The sequence below is a fragment of the Oncorhynchus nerka genome, linkage group LG14, assembly GCF_034236695.1.
Source record: "Oncorhynchus nerka isolate Pitt River linkage group LG14, Oner_Uvic_2.0, whole genome shotgun sequence".
NCBI classification, from domain to species: Eukaryota; Metazoa; Chordata; class Actinopteri; order Salmoniformes; family Salmonidae; genus Oncorhynchus; species Oncorhynchus nerka.
Genome location: NC_088409.1, coordinates 13885392 through 13910447, shown reverse-complemented (window position 1 = coordinate 13910447; position 25056 = coordinate 13885392). Strand labels below are relative to the sequence as shown.

The 25056-nt window shown below is 42.6% G+C and overlaps 2 protein-coding genes across 2 annotated transcripts; both read left to right on the top strand.

Annotated features, from left to right (window-relative positions):
- The first annotated feature begins 895 nt into the window (after positions 1-895).
- hibadhb (3-hydroxyisobutyrate dehydrogenase b) lies at positions 896-10803 on the top strand. The gene is made up of 8 exons (XM_065027465.1): positions 896-1008; positions 4402-4562; positions 4966-5075; positions 5258-5379; positions 9113-9246; positions 9620-9696; positions 10147-10303; positions 10488-10803. The coding sequence occupies exons 1-8, from the start codon at positions 939-941 to the stop codon at positions 10653-10655; spliced, it is 999 nt and encodes a 332-aa protein (XP_064883537.1). The 5' UTR covers positions 896-938; the 3' UTR covers positions 10656-10803.
- A 7922-nt stretch (positions 10804-18725) lies between these two features.
- Positions 18726-20822, top strand: hoxa13b (homeobox A13b). Its single transcript, XM_065027088.1, has 2 exons — positions 18726-19408; positions 19674-20822. The coding sequence occupies exons 1-2, from the start codon at positions 18753-18755 to the stop codon at positions 19915-19917; spliced, it is 900 nt and encodes a 299-aa protein (XP_064883160.1). The 5' UTR covers positions 18726-18752; the 3' UTR covers positions 19918-20822.
- The last annotated feature ends 4234 nt before the right edge of the window (positions 20823-25056 follow it).

Here is a 25056-nt window from a genome sequence, read left to right as displayed (position 1 = left end):
TAACTGCCTTGTTCAGGGGCAGAACGACAGATTTTTACATTGTCAGCTCGAGGATTCGAGCTATTTGATATCTTTTTTTAAATGTAACCTTTATTTAACTAGACAAGTCAGGTAAGAACAGATTCTTATTTACAATGACAGCCTACCCCGGCCAAACCCAGACGACGCTGGGCCAATTGTGCGCCACCCTATGGGACTCCCAATCACGGCCGGATGAGATACAGCCTGGATTCGAACCAGGGAGTGCCTTAGACCGTTGCGCCACTCGGGAGCCCACATCAGTCAGGCAATCAAGCCTTCAGGGCTAGAACCATGTTTATTACAGACCTTATACCAGGGGTATGACAAAACATGTATTTTTACTGCTCTAATGACGTTGGTAACCAGATTATAATAAATAGCAATTAGGCACCTGTTTTATAGCAATAGCAATTAGGCACCCCAAGATACTGTTCTTCCATAATATAATATAACTCGATCAAAATGGACATATTTAGGGAAACCCTGACTGCCAAAGCCATGGTCGTCGTATTACGATACAGTACAGTATGCCCCCTATGCCGTTATTATATAGTTTATTTCAAATCACATTTTTATTAGTCACATACACGCGTTTAGCAGATGTTATTGCGGGTGTGGCGAAATGCTTGTATTTGCTGATAACGTTAGGTTTCTTTAGGGTTGAGCTATTGAAAACGCGTTTCCACCGCCCGAGCAGACCATTGAAATTGTGTTATTAACTTCTGATTGTGCATTTCAGTGCTAGATGTATGAAATCAGCCATGTCCTTCAAGTTCATGCAGTTCAGATGTCCCGCCCCCACTGTTTCTCATCGCATATAAAACTGGGTAAGCGGCTTTGTGATTGGGCAGAAAACGTGTCATTTACAACCCACCCAATTATGTCACGCTGAATCCGTGGTCAGAAAGGAAAGAAACATGGCCGCTGTTTTAAGGGGGTCTCGGAACCTATGGGGAAGGAGCCTCAAACATGTTGACTTTACTTTGGGTAAGGAGTTTAAAAAATATAACAAAAATATGTCTACCATCAATGTTGAGGATCTGTTTGATGACCATTCCCGTCTATGTTACGAAAGGCACCGCTGCGTGAAAAATCAACGTTAAACAAAAGTTGATTAGCATTGGCTGTTGTGGCTCGCTCACTTCTGCTAACGTTAGTTAGTTTTCTGAAATGGCTAGCTAGCTATAAGAGCTAGCTAAAGTCATGGGACGTTGGTTGATCGAAACATTTGTTGTTTATCAAGACGACCGATAGCCAACACCAGCAAATGTTCTAATCAAAGGTGTGTCAGTGTGCATCTCGCACAAGTAACAAGTTCAGGGTCAAGTCAAATCCCACAGCTCTTGTCAGCAAGTCAGTCGATTAGCCAAGCGAGTTCTGTATTGAATAGGGTGATTGTTTGCACAAATATTTTCAATTATAATGCCACGCCGTCCGTAGATGTATGCTGTACAGCACACGCGTTTGTTAGACTCCTCCGTGTTTCTAGTAATAGCTTTTAGCTCAGTGGTTCCCAACCTTTTCCAGCTACTGTATTTTACTCATCCCTTGGGTACCCCTAAAGTCCCCCGTCCCCCATGTGCCTTTTACCAATAGACCAAGTACCCCAGGGGTCCTAGTACCCCCAGGTTGGGAACCACTGCTTCAGCTTATCAACCAGCTCTCATGCACAATGAAAGGAAAAGCGGGTGAGTGAGGCCAGTACAGATCATTGACATGTAGTCCAGCTATAGCTAGTCTGTTCTGCTGCATGTTTTTATTACATCTCTTCTCATACCAGTGCTGTGCCCCTACTGTCCTCAAGGTAGCTCAACCCTTACCTTGAAAACCCAACCTACTGTCCTCGCTTGTAGCTCAACCCTTTCCTTGAAAACCCAACCTACTGTCCTCGCTGGTAGCTCAACCCTTACCTTGATAACCAAACCTACTGTCCTCGCTGGTAGCTCAATCCTTACCTTGATAACCAAACCTACTGTCCTCGCTGGTAGCTCAACTCTTACCTTGATAACCCAACCTACTGTCCTCGCTGGTAGCTCAACCCTTACCTTGATAACCAAACCTGCTGTCCTCGCTGGTAGCTCAACCCTTACCTTGATAACCCAACCTACTGTCCTCGCTGGTAGCTCAACTCTTACCTTGATAACCCAACCTACTGTCCTCGCTGGTAGCTCAACCCTTACCTTGATAACCCAACCTACTGTCCTCGTTGGTAGCTCAACCCTTACCTTGATAACCCAACCTACTGTCCTCGCTGGTAGCTCAACCCTTACCTTGATAACCAAACCTACTGTCCTCGCTGGTAGCTCAATCCTTACCTTGATAACCCAACCTACTGTCCTCGCTGGTAGCTCAACCCTTACCTTGATAACCAAACCTGCTGTCCTCGCTGGTAGCTCAACCCTTACCTTGATAACCAACCTACTGTCCTCGCTGGTAGCTCAACCCTTACCTTGATAACCCAACCTACTGTCCTTGCTGGTAGCTCAACCCTTACCTTGATAACCCAACCTACTGTCCTCGCCGGTAGCTCAACCCTTACCTTGATAACCAGCCTTGTGAAAAATGTGACCTCCTAGCTCTCAAACTATAGGCGGCATTCTACCTACAGTTTTATGTGGTTAGCTTTGCCCACGACTGGCTTGTGTCAACTACAATCCCGACACTGTTTTCACGTTTAGAAATGTTAATAATTATTGCTTGCAAAACATTAATCGTGGCTTTTGAAGCATAGCCCTTACATCAGGGAGACAGAATCCTAAATCTAAAAAAGATGCTCTTGATGTAGCAGGTTTGCACAGATACGCTGGCATACAGGTGTTCGGAGAATGCTAGATGGCTAATTAGCGTAGGTGGTCGCGTGTCTTCTGTCCGTTTTCTGTTCAAAAGAGCTGCAACATGGAGATATGGTTATGTTGGAACACTAACCTTTATAAAGATGTGTGTAAATGTATCCTTTAAAAAAAAGTATATATTTTCTCGTTGATATGAAATAACCTTTATGCTTCCAAAAACATTAACCGTGTTAATGTTCAGACTGAGTGTCGGAGCGCGTAACAAAACTCCCCCATACAGAAGACCCCTTTCTCCAATGACTCTGTGTAATGGAACGGAGTCATGATTAAGGGCCAGTGACCTTCATTGCAATGGCAGTAGGTCTACCACACAAGACCGGGGTTGGGTCCCAACAATCTCTCCACGTATGCTCTGGTTCACGTCCCTTCATGGAATTGACTGGTACATGGGAACTCCCTCTAGCCCAGGCCTACACCATTCTAATGCCTTTACATTCGTGGGAGGACACAGTTCAGGAGGAAGTAGAGATTATTGAGACGCAGCCATGGGGTTTTGTGTGCTGTAGTTTCTGTGTGTGTGTGCTGTAGTTTCTGTGTGTGTGTATGGTAGTATCCTTGTCCCACGTTCAAATGCTAGTCGGAACTCTGACATTTACAACTTGCTGATTCGTTGAACGTGGCACGTGTGTGACTAAAATCAGTTAGCGAGTCGTAAATTTGGGAGTTTCCTAGTTCCAACTAACAAGTGAACACTGCTTCAGTCCAACAGTGGCAGGTCAGGTGTCTTTCCACTGAAGCCACTATGAAGATTGGCTGGGAGAGGCAGCCATGTGAGAGACCTGTAGCCTGCACACCCCCCTCCCTCACATTTACACACCACAGTTTATTTATAAGATGCCCTTTGGCCAATACGTCTCTACTTTCAGCCTTCATACATGTTTTTATAGGAAATGGTGAATGAGTTCACTACCTGCTTTGATATGTAATTATTGTGTTTGCATTAGCTTGACTGGCACTACAAGGGCTGCAGTGGGTTTTCATATCAAATGGTTTAAGATTTGAAATTAATTTCATTCTTGGGAAAAAATGAATGTCTGGAATCAAAGTAGAAATGTCTGGCCAACTTTCCTTGGTCGTATTTAGTTTTTATCAAGCTTGCCTCTGACATTACCCACTGCAATGTACTATACAGGTCTTGGGTAACTATTGATAGGGCTGGGTTATGTTTGGATTTCATTGAAACAGAACGGCAAGGCCTCGATTAGAAGTGTCCTGGCTGTTTCAATGGACTAGGGAGCTTTTAACAGCATTTTGCAAGAGTCTATAGTTTTTCACATTCTGACAATTTATTTTTGTTCGTGAAGGCCTACACAGAAAAGCTGTATTAGAGCTGTCTCAGCTTGGCTGAAAGGATAACAAAAGGCTTTGGGTAGTAGTCTAGTCTTAATACAAGTTGTTCCTGGGGTGTATTAGGAACCAAAAGGGGAGGGACCTAGGCCTACCTGAACTTGTCCAATAAGAAACGCTAGTTTTTGTTGGAATGTTTTGCACCGTTTTGCACTGATGACTACATCCTTGTACCTCCCAGTCTCCAGCAGGTCCATGGCCTCTAAGACCCAGGTGGGTTTCATCGGCCTGGGGAACATGGGAAAACCCATGGCCAAGAACCTGCTGAAGCACGGATACCCCGTCATCGCCACTGACGTCTTCCCTGAGTCCTGCAAAGAACTGCAAGAGTTGGGTGCCCAGGTGGGACAAAAAAAACTAGCTTGCTTGTTTGCTAATGGCAGTGCATTGAGCGCAATGCGCCGGCTGATAGCATGTCATAGCTCTCTGATGTGATGTCAGCTGGCAGGTGCTCAAAAAACACAAACACAATACCATGACTAAAAATATCTATTGTAGATGGGTGAAACCACTTAAATGAGTGTCCAAACTGAGTCCATCATAAGATTTTACTCTCTGCATTGCCGATCTACTTCTTAATTGAATCCTAATGGTTGCACTTGCCTGGGGTGTAGCTTATTCATTAGGCACCAACAGACTAAAACGGGGAGGGACTACCTGAACTTGTCCAATAGGAAACACTCGTTTTTGTATTTGAAACATTTTGCTACAGCGTGCCCTAATGAATAAAGCCCTGTTTTGTCAGATTGTGGATAACCCTGCGGAGGTGGCAGACCAGGCAGACCGCGTCGTCACCATGCTGCCCTCCAGTCCCAACGTCATCGAGGTTTACACTGGGCCCAACGGTATCCTCAAGTAAGATCCCTCGCTCTCGATTACTCACTGGCTATGTCCCAAATGGCTCCCTGTTCCCTTTATAGTGCACTACTTTTGACCAGAGTCCTAATACAAGAATCGAGTCACTTAGATATGTCTTTAACAGAAACTCTTCAGACTGCTGTTTTAAATTTTAAGGTGGGTACTTTACTGTTCTACAGGAAGGTTAAGAAAGGCTCGCTACTCATCGACTCCAGCACCATCGACCCAGCTGTTTCCAAGGAGATGGCCGTGGCCGCGGAGAAGATGGGGGCAGTTTTTATGGACGCACCTGTGTCAGGAGGTAAGGTCTAATACAGGCTGCATTCCAAATGGCACTCTTCCCTATATAGGGCTCCCGAGTGGCTCAGCAGTCTAAGGCACTGCTTCTCAGTGCAAACGGCATCACTACAGTCCCTGGTTCGAATCCAGGCTGTATCACATCCGGATGTGATTGGGAGTCCCATAACGCGGCGCACAATTGGCCCAACGTCGTCTGGGTAGGCCGTCATTGTAAATAAGAATTTGTTCTTAACTGAATTTCCTAGTTAAATAACAAAACAAATGTAAATATAGTGCACTACTTTTGACCCGGGCCCATAGGACTATGCTGACATTTGGGACGCAGTATTGCCTTGGGGTTCTCTGCTGCAATCTGAGAGGACCAGCCTCTCCACTCCCTAATTGTTGAAAGGGACCAGATTTAGTAGATTGCTCTCTCTAGCACATTTGTGGCCCATGATGTGGATTATTTAAGATCCCGGCATCTGGAGTTTGATCCGATGACCCTTCCATCCAAACGCTCCGCTCTCAGATCCCAGCAGCTCAAAAAACTATTTCTGACCCTCCTTTTCTGAAAAAGTGTTTTTTAAAGTCTACAACCAGTGCATCTCTCTCTCATAGCACAACTTCACAACAATTACACTTTATTTTTTACAACAAACCATTTGACCAAGTTATATAAAGAGAAACATCTCTGTCATGATCATATGTGTACTCATGTCTCTGTTGCCACACGTGTGTATCTGTGAATTCCACTGGGAGGAGGACTGATTTGTATTTCTTCTGACAACCTGGTGACTCTACCCAGGACAGCAGACTCCCATGTGGGCCTTGGTTCAGGTTAAAATGGCCGACACTGGATCATTTCCTTTCATGTCTGACAAAATGGTGAATCCATTCAGTCTCTCTGCTTATCCTATTGATGGTTCAGTCTGGGTAATAAAGAGGAGTACCTTACCTACCTGACAGCCTGGGTCATGAAGCGGAGGAGGAGTACCTACCTGACAGCCTGGGTCATGAAGCGGAGGAGGAGTACCTACCTGACAGCCTGGGTCATGAAGCGGAGGAGGAGTACCTACCTGACAGCCTGGGTCATGAAGCGGAGGAGGAGGAGTACCTACCTGACAGACTGGGTCATAAAGAGGAGGAGGAGTACCTACCTGACAGACTGGGTCATAAAGAGGAGGAGGAGTACCTACCTGACAGACTGGGTCATAAAGAGGAGGAGGAGTACCTACCTGACAGACTGGGTCATAAAGAGGAGGAGGAGTACCTACCTGACAGACTGGGTCATAAAGAGGAGGAGGAGTACCTACCTGACAGACTGGGTCATAAAGAGGAGGAGGAGTACCTACCTGACAGACTGGGTCATAAAGAGGAGGAGTACCTGACAGACTGGGTCATAAAGAGGAGGAGGAGTACCTACCTGACAGACTGGGTCATAAAGAGGAGGAGGAGTACCTGACAGACTAGGTTATAAAGAGGAGGAGGAGTACCTACCTGACAGACTGGGTCATAAAGAGGAGGAGGAGGAGTACCTGACAGACTGGGTCATAAAGAGGAGGAGGAGTACCTGACAGACTGGGTCATAAAGAGGAGGAGGAGTACCTACCTGACAGACTGGGTCATAAAGAGGAGGATGAGGATTACCTACCTGACAGACTGGGTCATAAAGAGGAGGATGAGGAGTACCTACCTGACAGACTGGGTCTTAAAGAGGAGGAGCCGTACCTTATGGGTTAGGGAAGATGGGGGAAGAGCCATACTGACCTCCAAGCTGTAAAACACTATCAGTCTTCAGGGGAAACGCACACTACACACACACACTGTTTGTTTGAACTCCGCCTTTTAACTTGAGGAAAGCCACTTTGAGTTGATGTTGGCATATTTTACCATCAGGCCCTAAAGATTAGTAATGATTTATATGCATCCTTCCTGTGGCAGTGCTCATGGATTAAGTCTATCCAGCTTCCCACGTTGAACTTGGGTGGCTGCAGGTCACAGAGGTGTGTGTGTGTGTTTGGTTAGAGTTAAGTATTGGAGCATGTTACTACCTTGATACTGTGCTGGAATGCCTGTGGTTGAACATGTTATCGTTGGCCAGAAACTGACCATTCTCGTGGGGGGTCAAATGAGTTGCATGGTAGTAATAGAGCACAGGGGAATGCGATGAGACTTGTCATTGTTACCCAGATGATGGTACTGTAACTAAGACTTGAGCCTTTGATCAGGAGACACATCATGTTTAGAACCTCCAACTCTGCTTGTTCTGAATCCAGCAAGGGGCTTTGCTGGAGCCCAGTTTGGACGTATCCAGGGTACCTTCTCCAACCCAGACTTACTTTGTGCGAGATGGTCTAACAGGCTGTTTCCCTGTGCTTTTGAGAGACCTCTGGTTCTGTCCTTCATGTGTTGCCTCTTCCAGCCAGAACCCACAGTGCGTCAGAGAGGTTTGGCAGCAGACTCACTGTTGGAAGGAATGCCTTGTTTTCTGGAAAGCCACAACCTGGGATGCAGCCCAAATGGGCCCCTGTTCCCTATATAGTACACTACTGTTGACCAGAGCCCTATATAGTACACTGTTGACCAGAGCCCTATATAGTGCACTACTGTTGACCAGAGCCCACAGGGAGCTAGTTAAAAGTAGTGCACAATATAGGGGAGTAGGGTTCTATTTTGGAACGCTCCCCTGCTCTGTCAGCGTAGGCATCATACAATAACCTAGTCCCAAATCCAGTCCATTACGACACAGAAAAATACAATTGTTTTCTTATACATTTTTATTGAAATCAATTAGACTTGTACGTAAAGCCTTGGGAAATGTTTATCATTAAAGACTACTGTGCTGACTGGAATGAGAACGTTTGACCACAGAACTCTAGCTACGTAGCCACCAACAAACACATTCACTTTCACTGTGATGCATGTCCTTAGAGCCTCTGTAATTGGTGTGTGTGTTGGTTCCCAGGCTGTGTGAGATGGCAGAGATGCAGTCGTCACACACACACACACTGCTCTTTATTATGGCAGAGGCCGAGGGCCTGTAGCTTTGGCAACACAAATGAAAGGGTTGCCTTTTTTATCTATGCATTTTGGGGCTTTGTATCTTAAGTTTTTAATGTGTTTAAAATAATCCCCCCCCTTTTTCTTCTATATTTGAACTGGTTATCCCACATTTGTCATGGGATTTGAGACATCTCTTTCTCTCAGCCAGCTTTTTGCTGACACTTCGTTTTGTCTAAATATGTTTGGCTCCCTTTACTTTCCCAACAACCTTATGTTTGACTGAGTATGAAGCTATTGAAATAATCCACATTGCCTCATTTTTAATTTCAGTTGATTTGATGTGGAATTACTTTCTCAGCCAAACTTGGTGAGAGAAGGGTGGGTGTTGGACAAGAGAACAAGCTGTTTTAGTAAAGTGCTCTGTAGATCTGCATCAATCTTTCTGTGATTACCTCATACGTTTTGAGAAGTAACAACAGTGACTGACAGACTTGTAATGAAACCGCCATGTTTTCTAAGCTACAAGCACAGCCCATCCCAAGGCCCTGTGTGTTTGTCTGGTGTGTGTTTGTCTGGTGTGTGTGTGTGTGTTTGTGTGTGTGTGTGTGTGTGTGTGTGTGTGTGTGTGTGTCTGGGGTGTGTGTGTGTCTGGCGTGTGCTATGCTCCCAAATGTACAACGTTTCCACTTCACCCAAGTCTTCAGATATTCTCACGTTTAGGATGTGCATCTCACCCTCCTTTTGTCCAGGTGTGGGGGCTGCCAGCTCGGGGAAGCTGACCTTCATGGTGGGGGGAGTAGAGGAGGAGTTCACTGCGGCCCAGGAGCTGCTCACCTGTATGGGAGCCAACGTGGTGTACTGTGGGGCTGTCGGCACTGGACAGGTAGGTAGTCCTACACATTTACATGACCTGTCTCAAATGGCCCCCTATTTATTTATTTATATATATTTTAAAAATTGGGGGGGTCATTTAGCAGACGCTCTTATCCAGAGGAACCTACAGGAGAAGTTGGTGAAAAGGCACTTAACACTAAGTCTGTGCAGGGATTCAAACCAGTGACCTTTTTGTTACTGACCCAATGTTCTTAACCGTTAGACTACCTGTCCCTGAGGCCTTGGTCAAAGGTAAAACATTTTAGGGAATAGGGTGCCATTGGGGATACACACATTACATTCCTACTAGGGGCATTATGGGTGGATTATTCCAAAACGACATGTGACTACATGGGATGTAACCAGCAGACTGTTTCTTACAGGCAGCCAAAATCTGCAACAATATGCTGCTGGCGATAGGCATGATCGGGACCTCTGAGACCATGAACCTTGGCATCAGGTTGAGTATTCACAATACATTCACAGCAGAGAACGTATCTCCAACTAAATGTCTTGTTGTACTTAACGCTTGATGAACAGAACCATGCTGTGAGTATCGTACAGATCTGTAACACTACCACTATAATCGCTCTCTTAAATGGAACTCTCTCTTAAAGTAACTATCCAATGGAACTCTCTCTTAAAGTAACTATCCAATGGAACTCTCTCTTAAAGTAACTATCCAATGGAAAAGCTCCTTATTTTTATGAAGCTCCTACTCTATCAACTGTCTACATGTTGTCTCTGACTCGTCCTTTACTTGTAGTTATGACTAACCAGAAATCAGAAATTACACACAGTAAACAGTAACCCACCTTAAACTTGTAAAATATATATATATATTATTTATAAATATAAAATTTATTTTTTTTTTAAATGTAAATGCTTGTGATTTCCTGGCCCCTGGCAGACTAGGTCTGGACCCTAAGCTACTGGCTAAGATCTTGAACATGAGTTCAGGCCGCTGCTGGTCCAGTGACACCTACAACCCTGTACCTGGTGTCATGGAGGGAGTCCCCTCTGGAAACAACTACCAGGGAGGCTTCGGGACCCAACTCATGGCCAAGGTGTGTCTCTCTCGTGCTCGCTCTCTCAAGATGTTTAGTACACTAAATGTATTTTCGTTAATGTCTCTGTCAATAGTATTAACTTTCATGTAACTGGAAAGAGATGTGCGTTTGACATGTTTTAACTGTGCTGTGTACAACAAGCGGTGATTGCAGAGAGCTAATGAGAGTTTGTCCTCTTCAGGACCTGGGGCTAGCCCAGACTACAGCCACCAACACCAAGACCCCTGTCCCTCTGGGCTCCCTGGCCCACCAGATATACCGCATGATGTGTGCTCGGGGCTACGCCAGCAAAGACTTCTCCTCTGTCTTCCAGTTCCTGAGGGAGGATGAGGAGAACGAGGGCCAATAGGGGTGGGGGAACAGTACCCCCACCCCCCATCCATAGCTTTAGCAGGGTCTATTCCATACAAGACTACTACCATGTAGTTAGGATGCGTCGGTTTGCCCCCCCTCCCCAGGACTTGTCAAGGTGTGTGTATTGGGTCAAAGCCAAGAGAGCGCAGCCAGCCGTGATGACGTGCCCGATCATCTCAGCAGAGTACTAGACTACACTGTGTCTGTAAGATGGGAGTCATGTTGCCTCTGTGATCCTGCCTTTTGTTAAAGTAGCTTTCTAATAATGTTTTCGATGGCTTGGCTAGAAGATGGATGTTTTTGAAGTGTGGGGAGGCTCTCAAGTCACTGTCACTCAGTAGGCTGACTAACCACTACAGCTATCAACATGACGATATCCGTGCTACCTTAGCACACGTCGTCATGGAAAGCAGACCCAGGCGTTGTCAAGGAAATGACCCGCATTCTACTCGTTAACGACCACACTCGTCAACAATAGACCACTGGGACTTCAGATGATTGTTAGTTCTAGTCGCCACTCAGCTCACTGTAACGACACACGTGTTGATCCTGTTCATTGATTTGTTTTTCTCTTCCTGTTGGGTTTATTTACTCTTGACATGGAGGGATAGAATGTTCCTGTCTTATTTGTATGTGTTTTACTGTTTAATAAAAGGAGAGAGACTATAGGTATGTTTCCTTCCAGTGATATTGGATTGCTTTTTGACCCACTACTCTAAAGCCTTTCACAGGAGTCTGTTTGCAGGAGGATGTGTCTGTACTGTCTGTCAGCAGGAGGAAGACAAGGTGCCTGATGAGACTGATCTAGATAATTACATCACTCTATATTTGTATTAAGCTCCTCGTTAGAGAGGGTAAGCACTTTAAAGTGTTGCATCACAGTACAAATATGTATTCTAGCAAAGATGTCTGTGTGTTTATTAAGCTGTCCCACATACTTTCATTCATGTCTGTAGGTGACTGCTTTTCTTTTGGGGAAATAAGAGCGTAAACTGGGATGTATTCACTAGGAACCAAACTGAAACAAATGGCTGAAATGGGGAAGAAATTACCTGAATTTATCCAATAAGAAATGCTTGTTTTGTTAAATGTTTTTGCCACATTGTGAACTAAATAATACAACTGGCCCTGATTTTTAACATAAGCGTGTGTGAATTCTGCATGCACAGGAACTGATTGGCTGCTACAGTATAGCTTCTTCCTATAGGTCAAGCTAAATTAACAATGCAATGTGCTGTACATACAGAGGAGAAGATGGCCAAAGACCAGAAATGGAGCGCCTCTATTGCTGCCTTATGCAACCAGACGGGGAGGAGTGAGCCAGAGTGCATGTGACTGGCTGAAGGTGGTTGTGTAGTAAGCCTATAGAATTCAATAGTGGTTCTTATACACAAGAGTATACCAAACATAATGAACACCTTCCTAATACTGAGTTCCCCCCCCCCCTCTGTTTTTGCTCTTAGAACAGCCTCAATTTGTTGAGGCGTGAACTACAAGGTGTCAAGCATTACACAGGGATTCTGGCCCATGACTCCAAAGCTTCACAAAGTTCTGTCTCATTGGCTGGATGTTCTTTGGGTGGTGGACTGTTCTTGATACACTGGAAACTGTTGGTTGTGGAAAAACCCACCAGTGTTGCAGTTGTTGACACAAACCAGTGCACCTGGCATGTACTACCATACCCTGTTCAAAGGCACTTCAATATGTTGTCTTGCCCATTCACCCTCTGAATCGCACTCATACACAATTCATGTCTGTTGTCTCATGGCTTAAAAAATATTCTTTAACCTGTCTCTCCTTCATCTACACTGATTTGAAGTGGAATCAATAATTGACCTAGTCTGTGTCATGGAAAGAGCAGGTGTTCATAATGTTTTGGACACTCAGTGTAGACGTTTCCTATAAAGTTTGCCAATATAACACTGAGTTAACCCTGAGGTAGGAGAGGCCTTCCAAAGCCTGTCAGAAAAACAGGAAACCTATAGAGGCAAGGAGGGAAGTGCTTCCAGGATACAGTAAAACGTACAGTAAAACGTAGATTCAAGTGGCTCTTCAGTTAAGGGGTGAAATGGTCATCAAAAATCAAGAAGGTCCTTTGTTTTCTGATGGAAATAGAAAAACTGTAGTATTCTCTTTCACTCTCTCTCCCCCAAGACAAAGGAGAGAGCGGCATGTTTCTGATCTAGTTTACCAAGAGAGACACTGAGAGGCCAGGATGCCATAGGTCACACGATCACAAGACTAGCCCATAAAAAGTCCATTAAGCACTGGAGACTAAGTGCTGTGTTATCTGCTTGGCAGCTATTACAAACAGAGCACCACTTTGGTCCTAGATCCTATAGAGCAGAGCAACCAGGCCAGGCAGGCCAAAGTGAAAGGTTCTTCTGGGTGTCTCTGGGTTAGCTGCAGAGCCTGGGAGTTCTACAGAGTGTGTCTGTCCCAGATGGCACCATATTCCCCAGAGCCCTATTGGCCCTGATCACAGGTAGTAGGAAGAGGGTCCGATCTGAGATGAACCCACTGTCGCAGGAAGAGGGTTGGGGGGGGACTGGTATATGTCGTGGACTTAACTCTTATTTAACACATATTGGTAGATGTGCATTCAATCTACTGTAACTACAAATGCAATGCAGTTAGAGAAAGAAGAATTGAAATGGTGTGATCTTGAATAGGAGTGTGTCCTCTTCCACCTCTGTAGGTTGTAGTCTACCGACCAGCAGCCAACTCCACTGACACCTCTTCCACCTCTGTAGGTTGTAGTCTACCGACCAGCAGCCAACTCCACTGACACCTCTTCCACCTCTGTAGGTTGTAGTCTACCGACCAGCAGCCAACTCCACTGACACCTCTTCCACCTCTGTCTAGGCCAACTCCAGTCTTCCACCTGACCAGCAGCCAACTCCACTGACACCTCTTCCACCTCTGTAGGTTGTAGTCTACCGACCAGCAGCCAACTCCACTGACACCTCTTCCACCTCTGTAGGTTGTAGTCTACCGACCAGCAGCCAACTCCACTGACACCTCTTCCACCTCTGTAGGTTGTAGTCTACCGACCAACAGCCAACTCCACTGCCAGAAGTAAATAAGGAACTCTATTCTGTTCCACGTGCACAATATATTCCGAAGTTTGTGTTTTTTTTGTTCAAATTCTACTTTCATACAGAGGTTATGGAAGCGACTGACTTTTAGGGACATTTAAGGATTTTGCTCCTAAGTGTTAGGCATTAAGGTCATTATTTACCAGGTTTGTCTCCACAAATAATTCAACACTATTTTATATGTGTTGCTATTAGTGAATTAAATCCCATGCCAGAACAAATTCTGACTAGCAGGGATCAATAATGGCTGTCCACCTATTCAAAATTACAGTATATTACATACGCTATTTATAAACTAAGCAGGTGATCCAGTCTTTTTAAAGACGAAATAGGCGAAAGGATTATATTGTGATATAACCTTCCTTTCTAGAGATTTCGTTCAATGGAATAAAACAATATTCTGAGGATTATATGCATTTTTTCAATATCATCTCACTATCTCTCTTATAAATTGGCACGAGGCGTAAAGTGTCTCTTCACGTCATTGTATTTGTATTATCGAACGAGCTACACACACTAGTCAGTATGGTTTATATTAAATTAATTCTGCAACGCTCATCAGACAGGACGAGTCATTCGCTGATTGTTTTAGTTCTTTTACCGCTACTTCAACATTAATGTCAATTTGGACGTCAAATATAATAATAATTATGATTAATGGTTTAATAATGATGTTAAATTAGTGGTTGTGTTATTAGTTTAATAATTGTATATTTTGTAAAAGGTTATATAGCCTAGTATTTTTTAAATATCTCTATTTCAAAATGTACACTTAACGAACATTTTATTTCTATAACTTCTAAAGGGTCATACTCAGACAAGTTACAGCTAGTAGGCTATAGGCCAATTAACATCTAAATAGTGGGTTGCTGCAATTAAGCGAAATCCTTAATGAGCCACAGCCAAATAATAAACAATACAATCATATTTAAGAAATGCAGTTCAAACCGGTTTATTGGATTGAACTAAATGTGTACATTACCATCTACACCGGCCACTGAGATACACGTTTTAGTCACATTCTGAACTCAGTTCTTAAATAGAAGATCAATTTATTTGGAAAAAAAAAACGTTCGAATAACTATGCATATAATGAGGTATACGGATTCAGGGTTGTTGTTAAGGTCTATATCATTCGCGAAACAGTATTTCTAGTATTAGGCCTATTTTCTAGTGGGCCTATTTAATCCTCAATAGCCTTGTGGTTAGTGTCGGCCCTGAGATTGGCAGGTTGGGAGTTCGATCCCGGGCCGAGTCATACCAAAGACTGTAAAAATGGGACCCAATGGGTCTCTGCTTGGCACTCCGCGATAGATTGGGGGGTAAAGCCCTGGGATAGACTTGCATCCTGTCCAGGGGGTGTACTTGTACAAGCTGTCTCGCGCTACAGGAGATGAGCAGTTCCGTCTCGCACAAGCCAAAGCTCATGCAAGGCTACTACTAGTATTCCTAAAGTATTCAAAGTCTTCAAAATATATCATATTTTTCCCAACAATAGATTGCCCATTTTAATTATTAAAATGTCTTAATTTACTTCTACCATCATGTGAGCCTATGTGTTTTGTTTTGTGAAACGAAAAATACACCTATGAAGCCTACTGAAGAGACGCGCACATACACAGCATAACACACGCACTATACACACATGAACACAGATTTTGTGTTGTAGATATGTGGTAGTAGATACTTGCATATCGTTGAATTTCTCTAAAGTTATATAGCCTACCGCATTCGATTATGACGTTATGGACCATTTTTCATATTTCAGCGGGTCAAACGCGTCTTTGAAAATGACTTGACCCTCGATTACTATCTCCTCTTGATCTATCCGCCTTGTGATGAACGCATTTACACAAGAACCCAGATATTATTTGTTAAAGCCATAGGTCCAATGTATCGCCTCTTTCTACTGTGTGCGCTATATGTCCACGCTGATGTTTACCAGTTTATTAAGTAGCTTACCAAATAAGAAACCAAATTATGCCACGACATGGCGTATTAACGTCTCCTCTAACTGGTCCCCCATAGAAAAGCTGACGATATTGTTGACCGCGAAATTCACCGCCCAGAGCCAGTGTGTAGCTATGGCACCACAAGCCATTATTTGTCTAAGAAGAGCCTGAGTGTGTGACCATCATGGCAGATGGGAGTATAGGCTAGATCCCCTCCTTTCCCACACCGGCCCACTCCACCACTGCACTGGGGGTCTGGCCATGTTCGATGTTGGTAGTAGCACAGCGTCATTGCTTTATTTATGACTAGCTACATGACACTTTTTCGATGTCTGCGGTAGGGCCGCTAATGTCTCCACTGCGACCATTGAATTCTCTCATAGCCGCATGAACATAGGCTTAAATAACATAGGCCTAACATATTGTTTAACACAGCCCAGCCTCACTGAACTCGGCTCCATTCGAAGAGAAGGGAAGGAGTTCTGACTGGGAATTAGCAGCCATTTAGCAGGCTGTGATATTTCCTGCCCACTCGGTTGGGTGACAATACGCCCAAGGTTTGGAATGAAACACTTCAGTATAGTACAGTATAGTATATGCTTAAAGCACAGGCATTTATCTCACCCCCTCCAAAATAACTTGGTAACAGCATCGACCGAAACCGTTGAAACAGATGTCAATAAATATGCACAATTGTATACTTTGTGTCCTCAAACATACAGGGACAGGCTATATATATTGGGAACTGTGTATCTTGGAAAAGGTGGGCAGTTGAATAGCTATGAAGAATACAGGTAACTGTGTATCTTGGAAAACGTGGGCAGTTGAATAGCTATGAAGAATACAGGTAAAGCCATTTTGGTGCAGTATCACAACCAAATGCTAATGTTCTCCTGCAAATACCTTAACCATAAAAGGCACCTTCTCGGCCTATTGTATTGGTGTTCTTGCTTGTAAAATTTCGAATATATTGTTATTAAAATATTCCACGCAACTACGTCTAATGGAAGAAATGCAGTACAATGTATTCGTTCGTTCTCTCTCACAGACAAAGCCAGTGGCGATGTTGTAACCTATAGTATTTTGCTCATTCTAACTTAAAATAAGATATCGTCTAGCTTCGTTTTTCTTTTTCTTCTCGGCCGAATTTTCACGTTACATTTGTGCACAAGTAAAATGCAATTTCACAAACAGCTACTTTGTCATTGATTCGAATTGATTAGCTCAATTCGTTCCTCTAGTAGCCTGTAGCCTAACTGAGATAGCCTCTTACCACATGCATAAAAAATCATGTGAGAGCAGAATGTTTCTCTCATTCTTAATGAGCTGAAAATATGGTGCAGTTGAACTTCTCTTTGAAACCACAGTTTACTATTGTCTGCTAATGTTCTACACGTCTGAAATGCGAATGGAAGGGGTTTAGTTCCTAGTTTGCCAGGCCCATGTCTTTACCCAGGTGATATTACCCCTGGATACATGCCATGTCGGTAAACACGAAAACCGGTCGGATGCCCTTACATTTTTATGTTCAGCATGTTTCTGCAATTACATAATTTCCTCACTACTTTGCCAAAAGCTCACATGGACAAATTAATACATATCCCCCCCAAGTCACTAAGAAATGCTATGGTATTTAATTTAAGCGCAGAGGTTTCTTTAAACATCGACAAAAGATCAACAATGGGTTTATTCAACTATGTAGTTGTTTGTTTTCTCACCTCTCCTGAAGGATTTCAAGCCATACGGTCAGTGGTTGGATGACAACAACATCTCTGGCTAGACGGACTGCAACTAACTTTCAACTTGACCTTGTCCTTGGCCTCCAGCAGTCTAACCCATGTGTGAAAGAGCTCGCTGCCAAATAGTGTGCTAGCTGCTTTCTCTCGGTAGGTTATAAAGCCTATAAGAGACCGAACAGCAGCTAGAATAGCAGTGTGTTTCAGAATATTGCCGTGGCATGCATGGTTTACATTTCAGTGAGTTTTACGCACAGACTATTCTTGATTTCCTTTACAGTTTGAATGACTGATATTTCTCCACCAAAGCATTTTAATGTAGTTTCACCTTCCTTGATATTTTCATATTAGCTCAAAACAAGATGCTACTTCGTGTATATAAAACAAGATGTATGCTACTTCGTGTATATAAAACAAGATGTATGCTACTTCGTGTATATAAAACAAGATGTATGCTACTTCGTGTATATAAAACAAGATGTATGCTACTTCGTGTATATAAAACAAGATGTATGCTACTTCGTGTATATAAAACAAGATGTATGCTACTTCGTGTATATAAAACAAGATGTATGCTACTTCGTGTATATATAAAAAATGGGGGGATAAAAAACGTATCTAACGGCATGTTGTTTCCAAGCTATTTCAAGCTCAGCGCATTCTGGTCAATTATAATGTAGTTTAAATGATTTTCCATACTCACACGGTGTAATAAAATAAATACAAAAATATAAATGAATGAATTAAATGTGTATCAACCCATATTTCGTACAAACTGCCTTGGCCATATACCTGTTGATAAATTGAAATGCGTAATGGATGCAAACATACATCTGCGTCCGACGCGTCTCCATTCGACTGTTTTTATCAGCATTTTGACAAAAAGGATTTAAATGTCAGTCTCCATCCATGTGATGTTTCCTCAGCAAAATGCTTGGCTATAAACCAAGAATGACATCAGACACATTCCAATAGATGAATTAATAACAACTATATGGAGTGTAGGCCTATGGTTATCTGTATGATATCTCGAAACGGATCATCTTGTTTAAAACATGTAGTCTTTTTCCTCCTAAATGCTATATTGTTTTAGAGTATAAACATTTTGGGCATGGAGCTGCATTATCTGCAGTCTAGACGTTTATCAGCTCCTTTGCATATCACGTGCCTGGCTTTGCCCAATAACCTTGCGATCTTTAGGTCCACACAGGCGCGTGAGTATCGGTTACTCTCACAGATTCCGTATCTCTTTTTTCAGTCGTGGGGATTTTTAAAAAGAGCTGGTTGTCTCGATGTAGGGCATGCTATGACAGCGTCATTACTTCTGCATTCGCGCTGGATTGACCCAGTCATGTTTCTGTATGATAACGGTTTGGATGAGATCAATAAAAACATGGAGGGGTTCACAGGAGGCAATTATGCAGCAAATCAGTGCAGGAATTTGTTGGCGCATCCGACGTCCCTGGCTCCAAGCACTACCTACACGTCGAGCGAGGTGCCAGTATCTGGCATGGGCGAAGCTGTCAAACAATGCAGCCCCTGTTCCGCAGCCCAAAGTTCATCAAATGCGTCCTTGCCTTATGGATATTTTGGCAGCAGCTACTACCCGTGTAGGATGTCACACGGCAGCGTCAAGTCCTGCGCGCAACCCTCCTCTGCCTATGGGGACAAATACATGGACACATCCGTTTCAGGAGAGGAGTTCCCAGGGTCCAGGGCGAAGGAATTCGCTTTCTACCAAGGCTACTCCTCCAACCCTTACCAACCTGTCTCCAGCTATCTGGACATCCCAGTGGTACCCACCCTCAGCGGACCCACCGAGCCCAGGCATGAGCCTCTTCTGCCAGTGGAGCCTTATCAGCCATGGGCTATCACCAATGGATGGAATGGTCAGGTTTACTGCGCTAAGGACCAGCCACAGTCAAACCATCTATGGAAATCGTCCATTCAAGGTATGGACTTATGGCTATACATTCTTAAATGTTTTCACAAGCTTATGCATATTTCAACATTATAAACCTCCGTTTATCAAAAGCCCTGCGTTGTTTTTCCTTTTACAATTTGCATATTAATAATTCGTTAGAAGAAACCGTCATCCATCTTGTCACCGTAATGTGAATTGTGGATAGACACGACAGATCCCATCGTTATAAGAAACTATACTACGGTTTTAGCAATTTTCCAGATGGTTCTAGGTTAATTAAGCATGTGTTTATGCTCTTCACACAGACACGGTATCTGGAGGGGATGGCAGCTCTCTTCGACGTGGGAGGAAGAAGCGCGTGCCATACACCAAGGTACAGCTGAAAGAACTGGAGAGGGAGTATGCCGCCAATAAATTTATCACAAAGGACAAACGACGAAGGATATCTGATCAGTCAAACCTGACAGAGCGACAAGTGACTATCTGGTTTCAGAACAGGCGAGTAAAAGAGAAGAAGGTTGTCAACAAATTTAAGAGTCCCAGTTAGCTGTATATGGAACAACTGAAACAAAAAGACAGAAAAAGAAGAGACTTGAATGTTGTTCAATGAAAATGAACTATATTATAATTTATTACACAATATAAGGCGTCTCCTTCTCGCCCGCCATGGGTTGGCTCTGTTTTTGGAGGTCCACTTGGCTTTTTTGTGTGGTTTTTTTGTCGTAATTAATTGAAACCATTCGATGTCCTGTGTTTGAAGGAAATGGGGAAATAACTTCCTCCTTGTTTATATATTCTGCCTCATACTCTATTCGACGGACATATAGCTTTTATCATTTTCTACAAACTGTTCCCAATACGCTAAATAACTCAGAGCATAAAATATGACATCTCTACTCAGAACATAGCCTTCTGTAATTGGAAACGTAAAAACTCAAATCTGTGTGGGACAATTCCATTTTAGCTACATCAGAGTAAGAATGAATGAAAATTGTGCAGCATTGATATTGAGGGTTTGAGATTATTCGTTGAATTTGAGTATACATTCCCTGAATTGATTGATATTGAAATGTTGGTGAGAGCGCTATAGCGCGCAACCCGCAAATCGTTTATGCCTACGAATATCATTTTAGAAGCTGAAACATTTCACTTCACATAATGATTGAGCTATTAATTAGTACATTGCTTTACATTTACTTTATGCATTCTGTCAATATTCAGTTAATTATAAACGATTACATGTTTTAATTATGTCTGAGTAGGCTACGTCTTTTTTCCCATACAGTAATAATCATCTTAACTCTGTTTTACGCAACAATTATCTGCGCCGTTATCATTGTTTGAAAATGCTGTATTTCGTTTTCTATCATAACAAATGTAAATACATCTGATTGCAATTAATGAACAGTTGCATTTAAAGTTTCCCCTGTTTTTGACTGCAAACATATAGCCAATGAGCTCTTCCCAATAAAAGTTGGAGAAACCCCGTTACTACGTTGTTCATATTTTTTCTCAGACAAATTTAAAGTCAGACTAGTAATGAACATTTATTTTGCAATAACGTTTTGTCGGGGACATTTTCTTAGCTTTTTTAAATTTAATTTCTTGAATTTAGGTAGGCTACAAGCCGATTAGACATATGATTAGTGTTGATACAACGGGTCAAACAGCTTTCCATTTTGTCATTTTAATGTTGTAGAGGCTTGCAACATTGAGCCCTTATAATGCTATTAGGCTATTGTATGAGAAATGCCCTACTGATAATGATGAGATGACAATGTTGCCATCTGCTGCCGGATCTGCGTCATTGCATTTGATGAGTTCAGGTGTAGGCCTAACCATGGTCAAACTGAACGAAAATATAAACGCAACATGTAGTGTTGGTCCCATGTTTCATGAGCTGAAATAAAATATCTCAGAAATGTTCCATACACACAGAAAGCTTATATCTCTCAAATGTTTTTCAACAATTTGTTTACATCCATATTAGTGAGCATTTCTCCTTTGCCAAGATGATGCATCTTGACAGGTGTGGCATATCAAGACCCTGATTTTACAGCATGACCATTGCACTGGTGCAACTTGTGCTGGGGACAATAAAAGGCCACTCTAAAATATGCAGTTTTGTCATGCAACACAATGCCACAGATGTCTCAAGTTTTGACAGAGCTTGCCATTGACATGCAGGAATGTCCACCAGAACTCTTGACAGATAATTGAATGTTCATTTCTCTACCATAAATCACCTCCATAATTTTAGAGAATTTGGCAGTATGTCCAACTGGTCTCACAACTGCAGACCATGTGTCACGCCATCCCAGGACCTCCACATGAGGCGTTTTCATCATCTTAGACCAGCCACCCGAACATCTGATGAAACTGGGAGTTTTTGTGTCTGTAATTATTCCCTTTTGTGGGGAAAAACTCATTCTGATTGGCTACCCCAGTGGCTAGGCCTATGCCCTCCCAGGCCCATGGCGGCCATGTGAAATCCATAGATTAGGGCCTAATGAATTTATTTCAGTTGACTGATTTCCTTATTATTCATTTAATTACAATGACGGCCTACACCGGCCAAACCCGGACGACGCTGGGCCAATGACGGCCTACACCGGCCAAACCCGGACGACGCTGGGCCAATGACGGCCTACACCGGCCAAACCCGGACGACGCTGGGCCAATGACGGCCTACACCGGCCAAACCCGGACGACGCTGGGCCAATGACGGCCTACACCGGCCAAACCCGGACGACGCTGGGCCAATGACGGCCTACACCGGCCAAACCCGGACGACGCTGGGCCAATTGTGCGCTGCCCTATGGGACTCCCAATAACGTCCGGTTGTGATACAGTCTGGATTCGAACCAGGGTGTCTGTAGTGACGCCTCTATTACTGAGATGCAGTGCCTTCGACTGCTGCTCCACTCGGGAACTGTAATTCAGGAAAATCGTTCAAAAGGTTGCATGTTGTGTTTATATTTCTATTCAGTATATATTGATATATGCCTCCGACCATTGCCTAACCCATATGAAGGTGAAAAACATGGAATGATACTTTATCCAAGATTTCTTCATGTGAGAAATGTTGCCGAATGGAAACGATTCACTATTGAGTACTATAGGAAATGTAAAGGCTTACCTTGATGTACGTAATATTTATATGCTTGTTCTTAATATGGCAATAATAGCGAAATTGTCCATTTGTGTGTTAGAAAAGAAAGAGTGAAACACATTCCAAAGGGAAATACACTTTGTTTTGTCTTCTCAATTGAGAACTTTAAAAATGTAGTGCAGTCGTGGAAAGCTATAGCTAGTACTGCCTTGTGGGTATTTTTCTTCTTCTCCAAACAGGAATGAATGCACTGATTTAAATGTGGCTAATATTTGGCAATCATGCGTGCATGGTATTTAGTCATCTGATTACGTTTTGTTACAGACTCGTTAATGAATCTCCAACCTGGGCCTATATAGAAATCGACGGTTTTTCGATGCGCCCGTTGTTTTTTGAATCACTTTTAAAGGAAGGCAGACACTATTGTGGATATATGATCAAATACTCAATCTTTAAAATCCTTCTCAATATGTCCTATCTCCGTTCAGCCTATAACAACTTTGAATGTAATGCTGTGAAAACTGGTCATTCTCAGAAACGCGAAGGGAATTAGTGTGGATAGACTATATACAACTTCATATCAATTCAGCAGAAAAGGGGTATAGCTGTTCTATGGATAAAATGACCGGAAAAACAAATATATAATTAAATAAATAGTTAAATATGAGAGATTATATGTTTAATCAATAGACTATACCTAAAATCAAAAGATGGGCAATATAAATGTATTTTTTTACAGTAATTATGTATACAGCACTAACTATGACTGAAAGGAGGAATGTCAAATCAAACGTTCCAATTTAAGCTATACCGACTGGCGTCAAATTATACTCATAAAATGACAAGCAGGCCTGTATCGTGCAATGAACACTTTTGTGAACTATTTACAAACATACCTTATACTGTATGGTAGGAGCAGATCGACAGGCTACAGGAGGATGCGTCTTCACAGAACAGGGTCTTCATCAGGCTAAACATCACATGACAACATCACAATACCTAAATACAAACTATACATTATATAAGGGATAATCAACGAGGGGCTATGCTTCTATGGAAATAATGAACGAAATGGAAAGTGTGTTGCACGACGTGCTAGCGAGTATTTTCCAGAGAACACAGAGCACCGAGTTGATTATCCCTTTTATACCATGGCTATAATTTAACACATTTGCCACTAGAAATGTGTTAGTTTGCCGCTATAAATGTGTTCAACATCCACTGAAGTAGCTAGCAATTTAACTAAATAGCTACAGTAACGTTAGCTGCAGTGATAACCAAACAAACAGACTTCCTAGTTTAGCTAACCAAACCATCAGTCCTAGTGTGCTATTATGAAAATAGAATTCAACAATATTGTTTTCAATTCGACTTTTGCTTTCAAAAGCAGCTCAAACAAAACATGTACAAATATAGTCATTCAATTCTACCGTCCAAAAATACTGTGCATTATAGGGAAATAATGCACGCTCTAGAATGCCCTTCAAGCCAATCAGAAAGGAGTATTCAACAATGCCATGGTATAAACAGTCCTAATGCAAAGACAACTCTATGGTAATTCATACATAACAAAATGTGTGTGCAAAAAAATACAAATACTGTGTAGTTGCGTGAGTGACATTCAACATTCCATCTATCAGAAGACCCCCATGATGTAGAATACAAGGACTAATCACGTGGATATCAACTATATATTTAAAAAATGACATGGGATAGGTATAGTAGGTCCAGGAAACAGGTTAAACCGATAGGAACAACTGTGTCCAGGAGGTGGATCCACGGCTCGTTTAAAAGGACATGTCCAAATCATCTCTTAAATGGATTGTTACTCAATGAGTTGCTTTTCAATTGTAACATTGAGTTGATTATTTGGGCATTACATGTAAAGCATTCTAAAAGTGTGGATTGCAGTCACTTGTCCATAGACTGCTTTCAAGGTAAGGAAACAAATGTGTAAATATGTAAAATCACTGAACTGTCCCTTTATGCTACACCCATATTACTCAGTATGTCCCACCAAGGAGAGGTCCCGCTATAGGTGCGGGGTCGAGGGAAATTATGGCGCTGGACTTTACAAGTCTGGACTGGAGCGTCTTACATATATAACCTGGGTCCTATTCACTGATAACCAAAGAGAAGAAAACAAACTGGAAAAGGGAGAGGCTAACCTGAACTTGTCCAATAAAAAACACCCGTTTTCATTAGGAAAGGTTTTCAATTGCAAAACGTTTTGCTACGGTGTGCACTAATGGATATAATTCATGATTGTACTGTTTTTGCTGCCACCCAAAGGCTAATTTGACTGCAACACTTCAAGTGATTCCAGTGCGGTGTACACTTGGGTGTGGTCTATAGTAGACCAGCAGAGGACTGTTCAGTTCCCTGCATGATATAGATATAACTATAACAGTCAATGGAATACATCAGATCTCTCCTAAAAACCAGAAAGATCATTTCAATTAAAGGGGCAATGGGAATTCCAATTCATCCCTGTTATACTCTTGTTATATTCATATTCATATTTTTCTAAATCATGCAATTGAAGTTTGACATTCAATTGAGCAAGTCCGTACA